Genomic DNA, 18629 nt, shown 5'->3' on the forward strand with positions numbered 1-18629 from the left:
CCATCTTTTTGTGTCTCCCTCAATTTCTTTCAGAAGTGTTCTATAGTTTTCAGGGTACAGATCCTTTACCTCCTTGGTTAGGTTTATTCCTAGGTATCTTATGCTTTTGGGTGCAATTGTAAATGGGATTGACTCCTTAATTTCTCTTTCTTCAGTCTCATTGTTAGTGTATAGAAATGTCATTGATTTCTGGGCATTGATTTTGTATCCTGCCACGCTACCAAATTGCTGTATGAGTTCTAGCAATCTTGGGGTGGAGGCTTTTGGGTTTTCTATGTAGAGTGTCATGTCATCGGCAAAGAGGGAGAGTTTGACTTCTTCTTTGCCAATTTGAATGCCTTTAATGTCTTTTTGTTGTCCGATTGCTGAGGCGAGGACTTCCAGTACTATATTGAATAGCAGTGGTGAGAGTGGACATCCCTGTCTTGTTCCTGATCTTAGGGGAAAGGCTCCCAGTGCTTCCCCATTGAGAATGATATTTACTGTGGGCTTCTCGTAGATGGCTTTTAAGATGTTGAGGAATATTCCCTCTATCCCTACACTCTGAGGAGTTTGGATCAGGAATGGATGCTGTATTTTGTCAAATGCTTTCTCTGCATCTACTGAGAGGATCATATGTTTCTTGGTTTTTCTCTTGCTGATATGATGAATCACATTGATTGTTTTATGAGTGTTGAACCAGCCTTGTGTCCCGGGGATAAATCCTACTTGGTCATGGTGAATAATTTTCTTAAAGTACTGTTGGATCCTATTGGCTAGTATCTTGTTGAGAATTTTTGCATCCATGTTCATCAGGGATATTGGTCTGTAATTCTCCTTTTTGGTGGGGTCTTTGTCTCGTTTTGGAATTAAGGTGATGCTGGCCTCATAGAACGAATTTGGAAGTACTCCATCTCTTTCTATCTTTCCAAACAGCTTTAGTAGAATAGGTATGGTTTCTTCTTTAAACATTTGATAGAATTCCCCTAGGAAGCCATCTGGCCCTGGACTCTTGTGTCTTGGGAGGTTTTTGATGACTGCTTCAATTTCCTCCCTGGTTATTGGCCTGTTCAGGTTTTCTATTTCTTCCTGTTCCAGTTTTAGTAGTTTGTGGCTTTCTAGGAATGCGTCCATTTCTTCTAGATTGCCTAATTTATTGGTGTATAGCTGCTCATAATATGTTTTTAAAATCGTTTGTATTTCCTTGGTGTTGTTAGTGATCTCTCCTTTCTAATTCATGATTTTATTAATTTGAGTCTTCTCTCTCTTCTTTTTAATAAGGCTGGCTAATGGTTTATCTATCCTATTAATTCTTTCAAAGAACCAACTCCTGGTTTTGTTGATCTGTTTCAGAGTTTTTCTGGTCTCGATTTCATTGAGTTCTTCTTCCATGTTCTTATAATGGCTTTGTAAGACTTCAAAGTTCGGATGAACCAGACTGTATGTATCATACATGTCCTTATTAATGGGCACTTAGGCTGTTTCCTTTTAAAAATATAAATTACAAGTGATGCTGTCACAGAAATCCTCACATATATATTCATGTGTTATGTGTGTGTGTATAAAGTGCACTTTAGTGTCTACTTCAAAAAATGGCTAAAAGTGGAATTGCTGGATCAAAGAGAATGTACTTTTGAAATGTATTTATGTAGTCCTGAATGTCCTTCTGAAAGGCAGTTACAGCTTATATTTACTACAGTGAATGATAGTACTCTTACTTTACATCCTTACAAATAATGTGATATTGTTGATCCTTTTTTATTTGGCCCATCTGATGAGTATTAATGAGCATATGTTTGTTGTATAGTTGTTTATTTGACCATTGGTGAACTTTTTTTCCCTTTCATATTTTTACTGACAGATTTTTATTCTACTGCGAATTTACTGGTCATAATTTTGCCATTCAGCATATTTTCCAGTCGGTTGGTTACATTCTCTTATAGATCTAAAGAAACTCTTCATATACCTGGGACATTAACCTCTGGTTAAGTAAATATGTTGTAAATATTATTTCAGGTATTTCACTTTCCTTTTTTGAATATGGAATAAAATTTGACCCTGTGATTGATGGATGCATCTTCAGGTCCCTTGGGTCTGTAAGAATCGCCAAAATCTGGGCAGCCCAGGTGGCTCAGTGGTTTAGCGCCGCCTTCAGCCCAGGGCCTGATCCTGGGGACCCAGGATCAAGTCTCATGTTGGGCTCTCTGCATGGAACTGGCTTCTCCTTCTGCCTGTGTCTGCCTCTCTCTCTCTCTCTCTCTCTCTCTCTCTCTCTCTCTCCCCAATAAATAAATAAAAACTTAAAAAAAGAATCGAACAAATCACCCTACTTTTCCTGCAAGAAAGTAGCTATGGGGGCTGAGCTGCTGGTCTTAGGTCACTCCCATGTGGATTTGCAGCCTCCACCTCCCTGCACACTTCAATCTCCTTCCTGTTCCTACAAAGGGCTTCTGGCTTCAGAGGCTTCAGGAGGTCCAGCTGGGACTTGGCAAAACCACCACCCAGGATACTTGGCTACTGTGCATCAAAGGACACAAATCAAGTACAACTTCTTAGGTAGCATCAGCTGCTCAGAGGTTCAGTGACTCCACCAATCTGAGGGGAAGGGTGCATCATGGCAGGATTTCCTCTCTGTCTCATTCACCTGTGAGGGCAATACAGGCCCACGAGGACAGTGCCTTCATCTGCTCTTAATTCTCCTCATGGTGCATGTCATATCGAGGGAAAAGAAGAAATGTAAACTGTTCCCTGTTGTTCTCCCACTACTTCTACAATGATGGGCTGCTCCCTCTCAGTCATCACTGTGGTGACCTGGTGAACTCTGGGATGGAAGGCATCAGCTTGGGGGATTGCACCAGGGTTGTCCTCTATGCATCATGGCAATGTGACTGCACATATGGACATCAGTCCAGTGGGAGCCTCTTCAGCTGGCTCCTGGGTACATGCACATGGCCCAAGGAGATCTCTAAGCTTCTGCTTTCTGATTGACAACATACCCTAGCTCCTCATGCACCTAATCACCTCAGACCTGAAATGAGTCAGTGATGCCAGTTCCATTTGGTGGGAGGTGGGATTGAAAATTCTTTGAAATAAGCAGAACACCTAACTCTGGGAAACGAACTAGGGGTGGTGGAAGGGGAGGAGGGCGGGGGGTGGGGGTGACTGGGTGACGGGCACTGAGGGGGGCACTTGACAGGATGAGCACTGGGTGTTATTCTGTATGTTGGCAAATTGAACACCAATAAAAAAATAAATTTATTATTAAGAAAGAAAGAAAGAAAGAAAGAAAGAAAGAAAGAAAGAAGCAGAACAGCAATCACACACCAGACCCTCCCCAACATGACACCAGATAGGAGATTGGCTGAGGCTGCTCCCAAGGTCATCTGGACACAGGCTGCAATGTCCTATAGCACAAGCCAAGGTTTTACTTACTGCAACCCAACTAGGACATTCCCAGGATAGGAAGCTGAGCCCTCTGGAGTGTGATTGGGGACATAGGAAGTTTCCAGTGACCCATAATCCCAGATCAACCTGCTTTTCCCTCTAAAGGAGGGTTTGGGATGGGGAGGGGACATGCTATGGCCTCACCTCATGGTCTCATCAAGTAATGGGGATTGTTCAAACATGCAGAGAAGGGATGTCCTGTCCATTTCCATGCAAGCTAACTCCCAGTGACACAAAGGTCCTCCACCAACTCATTCCAATTCCCAAGAGGTAGCAGTACAAAGAGCAGAACAGATACCAACTTCCATGGAAGAATTGCTTCCAAGAATTCTTTTGCTAAACATGTGGAGTCATTGATCTTGTTATCTGCTGGGGGAATAGGACATGTGCCCCTTACCATGCTGTAATGACACCAGGGTGGAAGAGTGCCCCCACTTCCTCCATCACAGCTGCACTTGGGCATCTAGAGGGTGGGGCAGATCCTCCAGGGAGGGTTTTTGTATTAGCCTGAATCACAGTGTTGGGTGTTCGGCGAAGGGACCCAGCTGACCGTCCTCGGTGAGTCTCATCTTCTCTCTGCTTTCTTGTTCTCCTGGGAGTTTGGGCAATTTTCTGCAATATTTTTGCTTTTCCTATCTTGTTTCAGCCTTAGTTATGCTTTCAGCCTCTGGGACCCTGACCTCCTTCCTCCCTGTACAGATTTTTCTACTTATTTTTTTGGTCATCAGTAACCCCTCACCTCTGAACTGAGAGGCTCCGAGAATGGTTGGGATGACCTAAAAACTCATCTTTTTCTGTCTAGCAGGAACAGGTTGGGTCCTAGATGTGCTCTGTTCTGTCCTCTCTTGTCTGGCCTCTTGTCAAAACTACTTTGTCTCTAGGGATCAACAGGGGCCCCATCTCTTGGAGAAGATGGAGCAGGGAACTGACAGGGTGACCATGTGGTACCTTTAGAGGGACCCAGCACCCTCAGGGCCAAGGCTGGGGTCACGCAGGTCAGAGGTTCAGAGAAGGTCCCCAGAGCTATGGGACATAGGATCCAAGGAAGGTTGTGGGGTTGGAGTGGATTACCCAGGCCCCCTGGGCTACCACATAGTCCTAGCAGGTTTGGGAGCCATGCAACGCTACAAGAGTCAGGAGACAAGGGAGGAAAAGGTGACCCAGTCAGGAAGCCCAGAAGAGGGTTTTGCAATGACAGGGTGGGTGGAAAGGTGGACTTCTGGCTCTTATGGGACTACCAATTGGGAAAAGAAAGCCAGATCCCATTGCAAAAAATGTCTACAGATTGGATTATTGGCTAGATGAAATACCAATGGACAAGGTGAGGGGACAGAGAAAAAGAGTCAGATAGACTGTGATCCTGTAAGGTTCTTGACCCATTACAGAGACTTCAAGAGAGACAGATTTGGGTAAATACAATCTCCACAGAGGAAAGACCCAGAGGCCCGCTGAGTAGAAATGTCAGATCACAAAAGACCACAAAGAATTTCCAGGAAGATTGAGAGTTCATGGTATCCACTTAGGGACAGACAGAATGTCCCAGGAGAAGGGCAAACAAGTAAGGGTCAGACATTATTGTGGGAGGCCAGGGCCCCAGGAGGACTCAGAACAGGAGATGGCAGGGTGCAGTGTGACAGCTACCCAGGGGGAAAGGGAAGAGGTTGGAGGAAGATGTCAAGCTACCTTCTTGGAATAATTTCTCAAACTCAGGCTAGTCCCTGAAGGGGAGTTATGGCCTGTGCTCAGAGACTCACACCCACCTGATGCACCAACATCAGGGTCTCCCACAAGTGGAAATGGATTCAATGACCTACTGGCCCTACAACCCACAGGTCAGCCCAAGGCCTCCCCCTCGGTCACACTCTTCCCGCCCTCCTCTGAGGAGCTCGGCGCCAACAAGGCCACCCTGGTGTGCCTCATCAGCGACTTCTACCCCAGTGGCCTGAAAGTGGCTTGGAAGGCAGATGGCAGCACCATCACCCAGGGCGTGGAGACCACCAAGCCCTCCAAGCAGAGCAACAACAAGTACGCGGCCAGCAGCTACCTGAGCCTGACGGCTGACAAGTGGAAATCTCACAGCAGCTTCAGCTGCCTGGTCACGCACGAGGGGAGCACCGTGGAGAAGAAGGTGGCCCCCGCAGAGTGCTCCTAGGTCTCTGAGAATTCCTGAGATGGAGCTTTCCTCACCCAAACACCCCTTCCCCAGTTCACCTTGTGCCCCTGAAAATCCACCCTGGACCAGCTCAGACCAGGCAGGTCACTCATCCTCCCTGTTTCTACTTGTGCTCAATAAAGACTTTATCATTTATCACTGACATGTCTGATGTGCACTCTCAGTTTGTCGTGTTCTAGGGGAAAGCCTCAGGAATTAGGGAGGAATACTTGGGAATTGAGCTCTAATTTACCCATTCTCCCAGTGTGCTTGATGGGCCTTGACCAGGAGGTACAAACTGTCCTGTGGCCCAGCTCATGGGTCACAGTCTTTGCCCCAGAGGAATGTGGAAGAGCTAAGTGAGAAGGACTGGGTCCCAAGGGCATCAAGTAGAAACAAGGAGTGTCCCAGGAACAATGGGTCCCTGTTTTTTTTTTATTGTTATTTATTTATGATAGTCACAGAGAGAGAGAGAGAGGCAGAGACATAGGCAGAGGGAGAAGCAGGCTCCATGCACCGGGAGCCCGACGTGGGATTCGATCCCGGGTCTCCAGGATCGCACACTGGGCCAAAGGCAGGCGCTAAACCACTGCGCCACCCAGGGATCCCTGGGTCTATGTTTAGATTTGTGATTGAGGGATCCCTGGGTGGCGCAGCGGTTTGGCGCCTGCCTTTGGCCCAGGGCGCGATCCTGGAGACCCGGGATCGAATCCCACGTCGGGCTCCCGGTGCATGGAGCCTGCTTCTCCCTCTGCCTATGTCTCTGCCTCTCTCTCTCTCTCTCTCTCTCTCTGTGTGTGTGTGTGTGTGTGTGTGTGTGTGTGTGACTATCATAAATAAATAAAAAAAATTAAAAAAGAAACTGTTTCCCCTTTAAAAAAAAAAAAAAAGATTTGTGATTGATCAGTGGGCTCAGGGTGACCCCAGCAGTCACTGAAACCTCAGTCATGAAAGTCTGGACACCTGACACATTAGTTTAGATTGGATTAAGGGGGGAGCAGGTGAGTCAGCCTGCATGACGTAGGGGCAAAGGAGAACTGGTCAATGAGAGATGCCACTGTTCCAGCCTCTGGAAGTCCATCCAGTGATTGTCCCAAAGACAGAGTCGATTTGAATTCAGAAGTAGAGCTAAGGCAGGTGAGATCATCCTGAAGCCCATGCCAGGGTCAGGCTTCCTGGTGGGCTCAGTGACCCCAGACATCAGGTCCTCGGGACTCCACGCCCCCCCCCAGGACTATGGCTCTGTCATGAGTGACCTGCGGTTTCAGGTCACAGACACACTCATTCCAGGGCCTGAGACACACATGTCAACCTCTCAGAGGGGCAAGCCTTGCTCACTCTGCCAGCCCTCCCATCTCGAGATGTGACAGATGCCCTCTATGAGTCTCCAGCTCCTCGGCAACATGGAGCTGCCTGCATCAGACCCACTGAGGGCCAAGACCTCCGGGGCATAGAGCATCCAAGGGCAGGGTACTCTGGGCTTACACTAGTCAGAGTACAGAGGCCCCCTTGAGCTTCTTCCTGACCACCAGTCCCCAAATCTGTCTAGAAAATGGTAGAAATATAGGGATCAGCATCTTCCTGAGTCCATTTCTCAGACAGAAACTAAGACCCCAAGGGACAAGGGGACCACACAAGTGTCCCTCATCTCAAGAGTCTTGCTGGGAAGAATAACACCTTCCACCCTACCCAGAGCTATTGTCACCCCTAGACAAACCCTTTTATTCATTGTTTTAAGTTTTCATTAGAAAAAAAAGACTGAGTACACAAACCAAAGAGACAGATGACAAAGAAGAACCCCTATGTTCTTATCGACAGTTTCCAACGTCTTAGTGACTCATTCATAGCAGAATAACTCCTCCCTTATGCAGCATTTTGAAACAAATTAAAGATCATATCATTTATTCTGAATATAATTCATTTGTAACTGCAAAAATAGGACCTGAAATATAACTACATCATTTTCAAGTCTAAGCCAAAACAAAATCCAAGCATCCATAACTTATTTTTTTAATTTTTCATTTAAACTCAATTTAGTTAACATATAGTGTATTATTATTAGGAGTAGAATTTAGTGATTCATCAGTTGCATATAATACCCAGTGCTCATTACAACAAATGCCCTCCTAAAGCTCGTTACCCAGCTACCCCATCCCCTTACCCATTTCCCCTCCCGCATCCCTCAGTTTGTTTCTTATAGTTAAGAGTCTTATGGTTTGCCTCCCTCTCTATTTTCATCTTTTTTTATTTTTTTTATAAATTTATTTTTATTGGTGTTCAATTTTCCAACATATAGAATAACACCCAGTGCTCATCCCATCAAGTGCCCCCCTCAGTGCCCGTTATCCAGTCACCCCCACCCTCCACCCACCTCCCCTTCCACCACCCCTAGTTCGTTTCCCAGAGTTAGGAGTCTTTCATGTTCTGTCTCCCTTTATGATATTTCCCACTCATTTTTTTCTCCTTTCCCCTTTATTCCCTTTAACTATTTTTTATATTCCCCAAATGAATGACTTTTTTAAAAGATTTTATTTATTTATTCATGAGAGACACAGAGAGAGAAGGCAGAGGGAGAAGCAGGCTCCATGCAGGGAGCCTGATGTGGGACTTGATCCCAGGACTCCAAGATCACAACCTGGACTGAAGGCAGGCATTAAGCCACTGAGCCACCCAGGCATCCCCTCTATTTTTATCTATTTTATTTTTCCTCCTTTCTTGTATGTTCATCTGTTTCGTTTCTTAAATTTCACATATGAGTGAAATCATATGATACTTGTCTTTCTCTGACTGACTTCTTTCACTTAGCAGAACACCCTCTAGATAGATCCACATCATTCCAAATGGCAAGATTTCATTCTTTTTGATGGCTGAGTGATATTCCATTGTGTATATATACCACATGTTCTTTATTCATTCATCTGTCCATGGACATCTGGGCTCTTTCCATATTTTGGCTATTGAGGACATTGCTGCTATCAACACTAGGGTGCATTTGCCCTTTGAATCTCTATTTTCATATCCTTTGGATAAATACTTAGTAGGGCAATTGCTGGTTCTTAGGGTGGTACTATTTTTAACTTTTTGAGGAACCTCTATATTGTTTTCCAGAGTGGCTGTACCAGCTTACATTCCCACCAACAATGCAAGAATGTTTCCCTTTCTCTGAATCCTCGCCAACATCCGTTGTTTCATAGGTTGTTAATTTTAGCCATTCTGACCTGTGGAGGATGGAATGTCATTGTAGTTTTCATTTGTATTTCCCTGATACCGAGTGATGTTGAGCATTTCTTCATGTGTCTGTTGGCCATTTGTATATCTTCTTTGGAGAAATGTCTGTTCATGTTTTCTGACTGTTTCTTGACTGGACTATTTGTTTTTTGGATGTTGAGTTTGATAAGTTCTTTATAGATTTTGGATACTGGCCCTTTATCTGATATATCATCTGCAGATATCTTCTCCCATTCCATAAGTTGCCTTTTAGTTTTGCTTTGTTTCCTTTGCTATGCAGAAGCTTTTTATCCTGATGAAGTCCTAATAGTTCATTTTTGCTTCTGTTTCCCTTGCCTTTGGAGACGTGTCTAGTAAGTTGTTGCAGCCAAGGCCAAAGAAATACCTCCTTGTGTTCTCCTCTAGGATTTTAATAGATTCCTGTCTCATATGTAGGTCTTTGATCCATTTTGAGTTTGTTTTTATGCATGGTGTAAGAAAGTGGTCTAGCTTCATTCTTCTGCATGTGGATGTCCAATTTTCCCAGCACCATGTATTGAAGAGTCTGTCCTTTTTCCAGTGGATAGTCTTTCCTGCTTTGTTGAAAATTAGTTGACCATAAAGTTGAAGGTCCACTTCTAGATTCTCTATTCTGTTCCATTGATCTATGTGTCTATTTTTGTGCTGGTACCACACCATCTGGATGATCACAGCTTTGTAATACAGCTTGAAGTCCAGAATTATGATGCCAAGAGCTTTGGTTTTCTTTTCAATATTACTTTAGCTATTCAGGGTCTTTTCTGCTTCCATATAAATTTGAGAATTGTTTATCCCAGGTCTGTGAAAAATGCCGGTATTTTGATAAGGATTGCGTTGAATGTGTAGATTGCTTTGAGTAGCATAGACATTTTAACAAGATTTATTATTCCAATCCTTGAGCATGAAATGTTTCTCCATTTCTTTGTGTCTTCCTCAATTTCTTTCATAAGCGTTCTATAGCTTTTAGAGTACATATCCTTTACCTGTTTGGTTAAGTTTATTCTTAGATACCTTTTGGGAGTTTTGGTGCAATTGTAAATGGGACTGTGCCTTGGTTTCTCTTTCATCTGCTTCGTTAGTGTACAGATGTGCAACTGACGTCTGAGCATTGATTTTATATCCTGCAACTTTGTTGAATTCCTGTGTCAGTTCTAGCACTTTTTTGGTGGAGTCTTTTGGATTTGCTACATAGAGTATCATATTGTCTTTGAAGAGTGAAAGTTTGACTTCTTCTTTGCTGATTTATGGCTTTTACTCCTTTTTGTAGTCTCATTGCTGAGTCTAGGACTTCCAATACTATGCTGAAAATAGTGGTGAGAGTGGACATCCCTGTTGTGTTCCTGACCTTAGAGTTTTTCATCATTCAGGATGATATTCGCTGTGGCTCTTTCATATATGGCTTTTATGAATTGAGGTGTATTCCCTCTATTCCTACATGGATTTTTTTCAAGAAAGGATGCTGTATTTTGTCAAATATTTTTCTGCATCAATTGAGAGGATCATATGGTTCTCATTCTTTCCTTTATTAATGTGATGTACCAAATTGATTGATTTGCAGATGTACTTCTTAATAGCAAAATAATAGTCCATTTCCCATCAAAAGCCTCATAGTTGTCATAAGCAAATTCATGGAGTTATATTATTGATGATATTGTTGTTTGGTGATATTTACTTTTCTTTTTTTTTTAATATGGAATAAGATTTGACTCTGTGATTGGTGGATGTGTCTTCAGGTCCCTTGGGTCTATAAGAATCTCCAAAATCACCCTACTTTTCCTGTAAGAAAGTAGCCATGGGGGCTGAGCTGCTGGTCTTAGGTCTCTCCCGTGTGGATATGTAGCCTCCACCTCCCTGCACACTTCAATCTCCTTCCTGTTCCTACAAAGGTCTTCTGGCTTCAGAGGCTTCAGGAGGTCCAGCTGGGACTTGGCAAAACCACCACCTAGGACACTTGGCTACTGTACATCAAAGGACACAAGTCAAGTACAACTTCTTAGGTAGCATCAGCTGCTCAGAGGTTCAGTGACTCCACCAATCTGAGGGGAAGGGTGCATCATGGCAGGATTTCCCCTCTGTCTCCTTCTCCTGTGAGGGCAGTACAGGCCCGCGAGGACAATGCCTTCATCTGCTCTTAATTCTCCCCATGGTGCATGTCATATCGAGGGAAAAGAAGAAATGTAAACTGTTCCCTGTTGTTCCCCCACTACTTCTGCAATGATGGGCTGCTCCCTGCATCCTGTCCTGCTCAGTCATCACTGTGGTGACCTGCTGAACTCTGGGATGGAAGACATCAACTTGGGGGATTGCACCAGGGTTGTCCTCTATGCATCATGACGATGTGACTGCACATATGGACATCAGTCCAGTGGGAGCCTCTTCAGCTGGCTCCTGGGTACATGCACATGGCCCAAGGAGATCTCTAAGCTCCTGCTTTCTGATTGACAACATACCCTAGCTCCTCATGCACCTAATCACCTCAGACCTGAAATGAGTCAGTGATGCCAGTTCCATTTGGTGGGAGGTGGGATTGAAGGTTCTTTGAAAGAAACAGAGCAGCAGTCACACACCAGACCCTCCCCAACATGACACCAGATAGGAGATTGGCTGAGACTGCTCCCAAGGTCATCTGGACACAGGCTGCAATGTCCTATAGCACAAGCCAAGGTTTTACTTACTGCAACCCAACTAGGACATTCCCAGGATAGGAAGCTGAGCCCTCTGGAGTGTAATTGGGGACATAGGAAGTTTCCAGTGACCCATAAGCCCAGATCAACTTGCTTTTCCCTGCAAGGGAGGGTTTGGGATGGGGAGGGGACATGCTATGGCCTCACCTCATGGTCTCATCAAGGAATGGGGAATGTTCAAACATGCAGAGAAGAGATTTCCTGTTCATTTCTATGCAAGCTAATTCCCAGTGACACAACGGTCCTCCATCAACTCATTCCAATTCCCAGGAGATAGTAGTACCAACAGCAGATCAGGCTCCAACCTCTTTTGGAAGAATTTCTTGCAAGAACCCTGTTGCTGAACATGTGGAGTTATTGATCCTGTCATCTGCTAGGGGTACAGGACATGTGCCCCCCTCAAGCTTTACTGACACCAGGCTGGAGCAGTGCCCCACTTCCTCCATCACAGTTGCAGGTGGGGGACTAGAGGGTGGGGCAGGGCCTCCCAGGGAGGGTTTTGTATGAAACTGTAACATAGTGTATGGTATTCGGCAGAGGGACCCAGCTGACCATCCTCGGTGAGTCTCATCTTCTCCCCACTTTCTTGTTCTCCCAGAGGTTTGGGCAATTTTCTCCTTTTTTTTCTTTTCCTGTCTTGTCTCAGCTGTGTTCATGCTTTGACGTGGGATCCCAGCCTCTGGGACCCTGACTCCTTCCTCCCTATACAGATTTCCCTGCTTCCTTCTTTGGTCATGAGCAGCTCCTCATTTCCAAACTGAGGGGCAGGGAATGGTTGTGTAGACCTAAAAACTCATCTCTCTGTCTGCCAGAGTCATGCTGGGTCCTAGATGTGCTCTATTCTGTCCTCTCCTGTCTGGCATTCTGATGAACTACCCTTGTGTCTGGGAGTCACTAAGGGGCCCCCATTTAAAAGAGAAGAAGGAACAGGGAGGATTGAGAGGATGACCATGTAGCACCCTTAGAGAGACCCAGCACCCTTAGGTCCAAGGGTGAGGACTGACATGTCAGAGGTTTAGTACATGGCCCCAGAGCTCTGGGACTCAGAATCCAGGGCCAAGGATGTTACAGGTATGGAGAGCCTTCTCTGGGCCTCCTGGGGCTCAATGCGGTGCCCTGAACTGTCCTGGGGACTCAGGGAAACGTGCAAGAGGGAGAACGTTGCAGGGAAGAGAAAATACTGGAGACAGTATCATGAAATGACAGGATGTGAAAACAAGGGTGACTCCTGAGTCTCTATGAGATATACTTCTTGCCACAAACAAAGGCAGAATCTATGACATGAAGACTCTAGTGATGCGACCAATTTGGAGGATACAGAGGGAGAGGCTACCAAAAGACTTTGGAATAATAGAGACATTAGGACAGGCAGACAGACTCTGTATGATCAGCAAAGCTCCACTCTATCACAGACAGCCCAGAAGAGACAGATCCAGGTGAAAACAGACCCCTTGGGGCAAAGATCTTAACTCTCTGAGCACAGCAGTGTCAGTCCAGAAATGTCCTCAAGATTATTCAGCAGGAGGTCAGAGAGCTCACATCATTACCTGGGGGACAAACAGACAGACATGGAGCCCCAGGCAGATACAGTCAGAGTGTCAGAAGAAACAGAAACAGGAGTGAGACTTGGAGATCTGTGTGGGAGGAAAGGTTCCAGGAGAGTCTCACCATGAGTGGTGGCAGGTGTCCAACTCAAATGTGTCCAACTCAAGTGTCCCAAGCACAAGTGGGGAGTTGTTTGAGGAACTGATTCACCCACCCTCCCTGAATAGACCTGCGGACACAGGATGGGGACTGGGGCCTCAACTGAATGCTCAGGAACCTGAGCACAAACATGCACCCCACACAAAGACTGAGGTCAAGGGACCCCATGTGGATGCTAAGACTCTGACTGCTTCCCCTCCCCCTCCCCACAGGTCAGCCCAAGGCCTCCCCCTCGGTCACACTCTTCCCGCTCTCCTCTGAGGAGCTCAGCGCCAACAAGGCCACCCTGGTGTGCCTCATCAGTGACTTCTACCCCAGCGGCATGACAGTGGCCTGGAAGGCAGACGGCAGCCCCGTCACCCAGGGCGTGGAGACCACCAAGCCCTCCAAGCAGAGCAACAACAAACACGCGGCCAGCAGCTACCTGAGCCTGACGCCTGACAAGTAGAAATCTCACAGCAGCTTCAGCTGCCTGGTCACACACGAAGGGAGCACCGTGGAGAAGAAGGTGGCCCCCACAGAGTGCTCTTAGGTTCCCGATGCCTCCCGCCCACCTAAGGGGGCCCAGAGCCTCAGGACCTCCAGGAGGATCTTGCCTCCCATCTGGCTCATCCCAGCCTTTCCCCTTAAGCCCAGGCAGCATTCAATAAAGTACTCTATGTTCAATCAGAAATAATGCTCTCTTTTCCTTGGGTTTATCACTTTGTGTCCTCAGCTCAACCATTTTTCGGGAGGAACGTCAGTCCTGGACTTTGAGGGAAGGACTCTAGAGGAGGGGTCCTCGTGGGATGCTAGGTTTACTCTCGACAGCCCTGGCAGGAAATACTCCAGAATAGGAAATACCATGAGGAGAACTGGATCATAGATCATCCCCAAAATCTCTGTGCCTTGTATTCCTGTGGACCACATGCCCTGCCAGGCATACTTGCCCTCACTGACCTTAGGGACTCATGGTTTCTTGGTTAATTGATGACCTTCTCTCTGGACCTGGGTTCTCAAGGCTGAAAATAGCCCCCATTAAAAAATTCCACCCTCTGTTCCTTAAGACTGCCATTCAGTGACATGGTTTCCATGGTTTCCTACCCCGGTCAACCTACCTCCTTAACCTACACACAACGGACACTGTGCCCCTCACACAGAATGTCCCTGTCACACTGATTACAGGACCTCTGCCTTGACACGGGTCTCTCACAATCCCACTACCAATGGTGAAACCTCATCCCAGTGTCTCTTTCTTCCCACTAATATTTGTGTTCTCTGGGAGAAAGACAAGAACTAGGCGCCTTGGCTGCCTCAAAGGCCAAGCAAACCCATGAGCCCACACCTTGTGCTATGGTGACATAACTGGAGCACCTACATTAAAAATCAGGGGTCAGTATCTGGGAGAGGGCTGCTGGCATGTCTCTCCACTGTTCATCCACGTAGTAGCCTTGCATGGGGTCTGAGCTATAACACCAACTCACACACAGTTACAGATGACTACAAGCCTACATGGGCACACATGGTGACTACAAATCACTGTTAGAATTCCAACCACCCCAATGGTGGGCGACTCTCAGAAATGATTGGGAAAAGCTGGAGGATGGGACTCTCAGAATCCCATGGTGGCACATGAGCAAATACCTAGTCACGGCAGTCCCCATAGAGCCAGGCAGTCTCAAAGAGGTGGCCAGGGAGATTCTGATCCACCATGGAGTGAGACCGGAGACATGATGAACTCCTGACCGTGAAACTGACCACTAAAAACAGGTAGATCAGGGAGGACTGCAGGAGTGCTGACAGGGCATGGCACTGCCTCAAGAAAAAAGGCTGCCAAGGCTGTCTGTCCCATGTGTGTAAGCCCTGCAGATGATGTCCCCAATCCAGGATGCGGGTGAAGACCTGAGCTTCTATGAGTTCACAATGTGAAGACCCAGTGCAGGAGCTGACTATGTGTCCAATATGGTGCGGCCACACAATACTAGTGATCCTTCCACTTTCGGGGACAAGTGTGAATCTCACTCAGTTCAAGGGGCCATCAGATGCGATATTTGAGCTCTGCGTGAATGTTCTGGAGGCAATGACTCTCCCCTCCACCCACATAAACCTCTCAGGATTGCTTCTCGGGCCCTTGGCTAAGATCAGGTGTAGAACCGCTCAGGACCATCCAGCTGACATTCAGCCCACACACTCCTACAGCGGGACACCTCATTCGCCAGGCTCAGTTGAGAAATAAACACTCACCATCCACTATTCTTTCCAGACAACTAGGCAAGACAGGGATTCTGGAGCTCGGGACCATAGAGTGAAATGAAAGGGCTGAGGGAAACATGATTCTCTTTCCAAACGCTTTCCATTCTCGACAAAACACCACACATCCTTCTGTGCTTGGATATGGGGGCATCCAGAACACACCCCACCAGTCCCAAGTCCACAAAGGGGCCACCGTTCCAACATCTCCGGGTGAAACGAGCATGATCACCCCTTCCACAGTGACATCCACACACACACCAAGATACACACAGCTTGACCCTAAAGATGAATTTTGCTAGGAATTCTGATGCCATACCCAGACATCCCCTGCAACCTCTCCCTGGGACTTGGGATGGAAGGAACATGAACCCACCATGGAAATGAAATTCCTGGTCCCCAGTGGCTACCCCCTCATCACCCTGCTCCCCTTCAGCCTGACCAGCACCCGTGACAAGGAGGCTGCCCTTTGGGCCTCCCGAGCAGCTGCAGGTGGCCTGGGTCAGGGGTGGAGGGGCTGACAGAAGGTTTGTGCTCGAGGCTGTGTCACAGTGTAGTGTGTTCGGCGGAGGCACCCATCTTACCGTCCTCGGTGAGTCTCCCCCTTTCTCTCTTCTTTTGCCTCCACACTACAATTTATGGCAATGTTTGTCTCCTTTCAATCCTGATGCGGGCTGAGGCTGAAGGTCTGTGGGTCTGTTCGTTTGGTCCCCTTGCTCTGCCCCTCATTCCTCCACTGCTCCCACCTTGTCAGAGGTCCATTCGGTGCCTCGGGGAAGCAGCCCCTGATCTACACTCAGGCTTCCCTGGGGGATCGAGCTCTCTCCCCATGAGGGAAACTTCTCCCCTGGACTTGGGCATCTGTGACTCCCCACTCTGGATCTTTGACTTCAAGAATCTGAGGGAAATGATGGTGAAGGATAGGAAGAGGGATACTCAAGCTGTAAGCAGGGCCATGGGATTATGGGAGGATTCTGGGGCCTGCCGAGACACTTGCTCTCTATCTGCGTGCGGCGGGGATCCCAGCCAGAGGCTGTGTGAAGCTCAGGGAGGAGACACTAGGCATGGGGACTTAGAGAAAAGGAAGGCGAAGTGCAGCTCAGGGTCAAGAATAAGGTGGGGACTTCAGATATGGGAGCCCAGTGCGGTAGGACCATCCACCGCCTAGGGGGAGAGAACACACACCAAGAATGGACTGTCACGCACCCAAGGCAGCCTCAAGACACTCAGGTAGCAGGGGCCCATCCCTACACAACTCTCCGAGGCTTAAAAGCCAATGAGCAGAAATTTGGGCCAGGGGGGATGATAGAAATGCAGAACAGGGACATTGCCTACACAGCACTCCGAAATCCAAGGACAGACAGATGCACCAGGATAACTTCATGGGTCAGAGGACAACCTCAGATCAAACACAATCCCAGCTGCATAATGAAAATTCATTCATACAAATCCATTCTGTCTCCTGTACCTCCTGGACCGAGGCCCAGGACCTCATTGTGCTTACAACCTCAAGGGCTCTAGTGCAGGAATAGGTAGGGTGGCGGGGAAGACTGCTGTGAAGATGTGAGACAGTCTGAGGACCAGAAACCTATTGTTCACATGGTAAGAACAGAGCCCGGTCACCGAGAGAGCCAGGCTCTAGGAAATCACAGGTAAGTGACACGGATGTAGTCACATGGAGACCAATGGCCAAGGACACTCAGGTTCAGAAGGGAAACAGGATCTCAGGGCACTGTACCCCCACCAGTACCGGGAGCACACTGGGTGGACACGAAGGATACGTGAAGTGCAGACAGCCTAAGGACATGGAAGGGACCCGAAACTAGAGAATCTGGCAGTCACATTCTCACCTCAGAAGGTGAGGGAACTAATTAACTATGACTAGCCTTACCTTGGGGAACAAGGTCCACGGGAGGCCTGGGTCATGGACATGACACAGCTGAAGCCCCAAGCAGGACTCAGGTAGGTGCTGACACTACAACCATCAGCCTTGACCCGCTGTCCTTCCATCCCCCAGGTCAGCCCAAGGCGTCCCCCTCGGTCACTCTCTTCCCGCCCTCCTCTGAGGAGCTCGGCGCCAACAAGGCCACCCTGGTGTGCCTCATCAGCGACTTCTACCCCAGCGGCGTGACGGTGGCCTGGAAGGCAGACGGCAGCCCCATCACCCAGGGCGTGGAGACCACCAAGCCCTCCAAGCAGAGCAACAACAAATACGCGGCCAGCAGCTACCTGAGCCTGACGCCTGACAAGTGGAAATCTCACAGCAGCTTCAGCTGCCTGGTCACGCACGAGGGGAGCACCGTGGAGAAGAAGGTGGCCCCCGCAGAGTGCTCTTAGGTTCCCGATGCCCCCGCCCACCTAAGGTGGCTCGGAGCCTCAGGACCTCCAGGAGGATCTTGCCTCCCATCTGGGTCATCCCACCCTTCTCCCCGCACCCAGGCAACACTCAATAAAGTGTCCTTTCTTCAATCAGAAATCGTGCTCTCTGTTCATTGGGTTTAATAATCAGTGTCCTGAACTCCACCATTTCGAGGTGAACAATTTATGATGTCCATGGAGAGGAGCCTGCTGATAAGCCCATGTGTCTTTGTGGGGTAGATCCCTCTGACCCATATTAGCAGAGATAAAAATCCATACTGGGAAGAGAAACAGCCTGATCCAAGGTCCAAACATCCAGACCTTACCTTCCCTATACTTGCAGGTCTTTTGTAGGCTATATCCTCTCCTATCCTTATTGGACTCACTGCCCCTCAGGTCCCATGCTTCCTGGTTAGTATCTAATCCCACAAATCCAGGTACCTCATCAATAAAGACTAGCCCACCTTCTAGGTCGTTCCATTCCCACTTCCCTGGATGCCCCCACCCAAGACCAGGACTTCTCCGGTTCCCTATCCCATATGGAAATTCCTATCATCCCACCTAGAGATCCTTCTTTCCATGGGGTTTCCAATCCCCTGCCTCCCCAGGAACATTGCCCTGTTGGCCTTCACCTGGCAAACTCACTACTGGACACTCAATCCCTGGAAGCTGGTCACTAACACTGAAACTCCCACTGGGGGCCTCTCCTCCCACATGTGTCATGGAGGATTCAGCTGTATTCATGCCCTTGGGAGACAAGACCCTTCAGAGTTAAATGCAAAACTGACCCCATCGATAGCACTAAAGCTAAAATGCCCAAGTGTTTTACATGC

General features: G+C 47.6%; 3 protein-coding genes and 1 gene segment (V, D, J or C); all 4 read left to right on the plus strand.

The window, feature by feature from the left end:
- Positions 1-5738, plus strand: part of LOC112912349 (immunoglobulin lambda-1 light chain-like) — a 258037-nt gene extending 252299 nt beyond the window's left edge. The window contains 2 exon segments of the V gene segment in view: positions 3944-3981; positions 5256-5738. Of these exon segments, the coding sequence occupies positions 3944-3981; positions 5256-5575 (358 nt within the window).
- The window catches only part of LOC112907482 (immunoglobulin lambda-1 light chain-like), a 699686-nt gene extending 681772 nt beyond the window's left edge, over positions 1-17914 (plus strand). For 4 of the 7 annotated variants that reach the window (XM_072723326.1, XM_072723323.1, XM_072723320.1 and 1 more), the window contains exons 3-4: positions 15993-16030; positions 17456-17914. In XM_072723326.1, the coding sequence (XP_072579427.1) occupies positions 15993-16030; positions 17456-17775 (358 nt within the window). In that variant the 3' untranslated portion in view covers positions 17776-17914. Of the gene's footprint in view, positions 1-15991; positions 16031-17455 lie in introns of all 7 variants that reach the window. The other 3 variants (XM_072723321.1, XM_072723324.1, XM_072723325.1) reach the window with 2 other exon arrangements.
- Positions 1-18629, plus strand: part of LOC112907540 (immunoglobulin lambda-1 light chain-like) — a 548801-nt gene that overhangs the window by 519656 nt on the left and 10516 nt on the right. The gene's annotated exons all lie outside the window — the stretch shown is intronic.
- The window catches only part of LOC112907490 (immunoglobulin lambda-1 light chain-like), a 183452-nt gene that overhangs the window by 99992 nt on the left and 64831 nt on the right, over positions 1-18629 (plus strand). The gene's annotated exons all lie outside the window — the stretch shown is intronic.

Source organism: Vulpes vulpes, chromosome 10 (genome assembly GCF_048418805.1).
Source record: "Vulpes vulpes isolate BD-2025 chromosome 10, VulVul3, whole genome shotgun sequence".
NCBI lineage: Eukaryota > Metazoa > Chordata > Mammalia > Carnivora > Canidae > Vulpes > Vulpes vulpes.